This window comes from Primulina eburnea, chromosome 8, assembly GCF_022965805.1.
Source record: "Primulina eburnea isolate SZY01 chromosome 8, ASM2296580v1, whole genome shotgun sequence".
NCBI classification, from domain to species: domain Eukaryota; kingdom Viridiplantae; phylum Streptophyta; class Magnoliopsida; order Lamiales; family Gesneriaceae; genus Primulina; species Primulina eburnea.
This window is the reverse complement of record NC_133108.1, coordinates 30,475,345-30,477,354: the sequence shown is the minus strand read 5'-3', so window position 1 is coordinate 30,477,354 and position 2,010 is coordinate 30,475,345. Positions and strand designations below refer to the sequence as shown.

The window sequence follows — 2,010 nt, the reverse complement described above, 5'->3', positions numbered from 1 at the left end:
TTGCAAAAAATAAAAATAAAAATTCAATAGGGATTAGGGTCGTTATAGTAGGTATCAAAGCAAGGTCTCATGTAAAGGGTTGTGCCACCGCTAGCTTCAGAAGCTCAGTCGTCAAGGCTCTAGTCTGTAAGTTTAAATGTTTTAATGTTTTCACCTGAATGTTTACATGATTTATACGTTGAAGTTCATGTTTATATGTTTATATGTTTTGAGGTTAAATGATCTAAAAGCTAGATTGAATTTCATGTTGGTTACATTTAGAATTGGGCTGTGTTCAGATATTATATCTCGCAGATGAGCACCCAATGATGATAGACAGGAGGTTAATCTTGAGGGTAACAGGGTTTTTCTGCCACCACCAGGATATCTGGCTACCAGAGTCCTTGAGGGCATAGCTCAGTTGATGGTGAGAGCTCAGCAGGCTCCAAAATCGGAGCAGGACGTCTTTGAGCAGTTTAGGAGGCTGAATACTAAAGAGTTTCCTAGCACCACCAACCTGTTTGTTGATGAGGGTTGGATCAAGTCCCTCGAGCTACATTTTTTATATCTGAACATGAGGGATACTAACAGAGTCCGATGTGCCACCTATATGTTGCGTGACGATACATCTCTATGGTTGGAAGAAGCAGAGTATGGGGTCAATCTGACCACCCTCACTTGGAATCAGTTCAAGGATATGTTCTATGGCAAATATTTCACTCCAGACGATAGGGGACATCACTAGAGAGTTTATGAGTCTTCGACAAGGGGACACGTTTGCTGCTGAGTTCATCAGAAAGTTTGATAGAGGTTGCCACATCGTGCTCTTCATTGCTAGAGATACTACTGATCAACTTTGACATTTTATGGATGGCCTCAGACCCACTATTCGTAGGGACGTGATGTTGATGAGGCAAAGATTATTAGGCTGCTACTGCTTGTGTCTATCATGTTGAGCAATCTTTGAGAGACATTGACTTTGAGATGCAACGCAAGAGATAGCTGACTTATCAGAGTTCTCAACCCAATAAGAAGCACTTTTCAGGACCTCCCAGGGCTCCGGGGCAACAGAGGCCCCAAGCTCAGTTCAAAAGTCGGTGCAGCAGAATTCACCGTAGAATTCAGGTACCTCAAACCCTGAGGAGAGGCAACCGTGCAAGCAATGCAACCGTCTCACTACGGTAAATGCATGTGGGGATCGTTCAAGTGTTTCATTTGCAAGGAAGAAGGCGATAAAGCTTCTAACTATTCGAGGAATAAGGGACCTACTACCGGTAGGGCATATGTCATGCATGCCGAGGAGGCTGAAGCGAAGCCAGACACGACCTTGATTACTAGATGGATATTTATCTCAGGTGTAGCAACCTATGCACTACTAGATTCAGGAGCTACACGATCATTCATATCCGAGACATTTGTCAAGCGGCTAAAAATTATACTAGAGGACTTGGATTTGGGCTTTAGAGTTTCTAGCCCTTTTGGCGATCAGATGGTTACTACGAAAATAGTGAAGAATATGGAGCTTCGTTTACAGGAGAATGTTGTACATGCAGATCTGATTGTACTTCCGATGCCTGAGTTTGACATCATTCTTGGCATGGACTAGTTATATTTGAATGGAGATTGGGTATCTATTCGACCACCCAGCTGGAAATCTTTTTTTTTTTTAGGCAGGGAGGAACAAGCAGATGCCACATTTTATTTCATGTATCTGTGAGAGGAAACTTATGAAGAGAGCTTGCCAAGCTTTTGTAGCAAGCCTTGTTTCAGTATCTAATCCAGTTAATTAGAGGCTAGAGGATGATGAGGTTGTAAGAGAATTTCATATTGTTTTTCCTGAGGATGTTTCTAGCATCCCAAAAGATCGAGATGTCGATTTTTCTATCGAGTTGATGACAGGGACAATGCCAATTTCTAAGGCACCCTATCTTCTAGCACCTGTGAAGACGCAAAAGCTGAAAGAGTAGATTTAGGAGATGCTAGACAAGGGTCGCCCAAGTTTTTCTCCATGGGTGCTCCGGTATTATTTGT

At 42.5% G+C, this 2,010-nt stretch overlaps 1 protein-coding gene across 1 annotated transcript; it reads left to right on the top strand.

The window, feature by feature from the left end:
* The first annotated feature begins 1,168 nt into the window (after positions 1 to 1,168).
* On the top strand, positions 1,169 to 1,585 carry LOC140839145 (uncharacterized). The gene has a single exon (XM_073205778.1). The coding sequence runs from the start codon at positions 1,169 to 1,171 to the stop codon at positions 1,583 to 1,585; it is 417 nt and encodes a 138-aa protein (XP_073061879.1).
* The last annotated feature ends 425 nt before the right edge of the window (positions 1,586 to 2,010 follow it).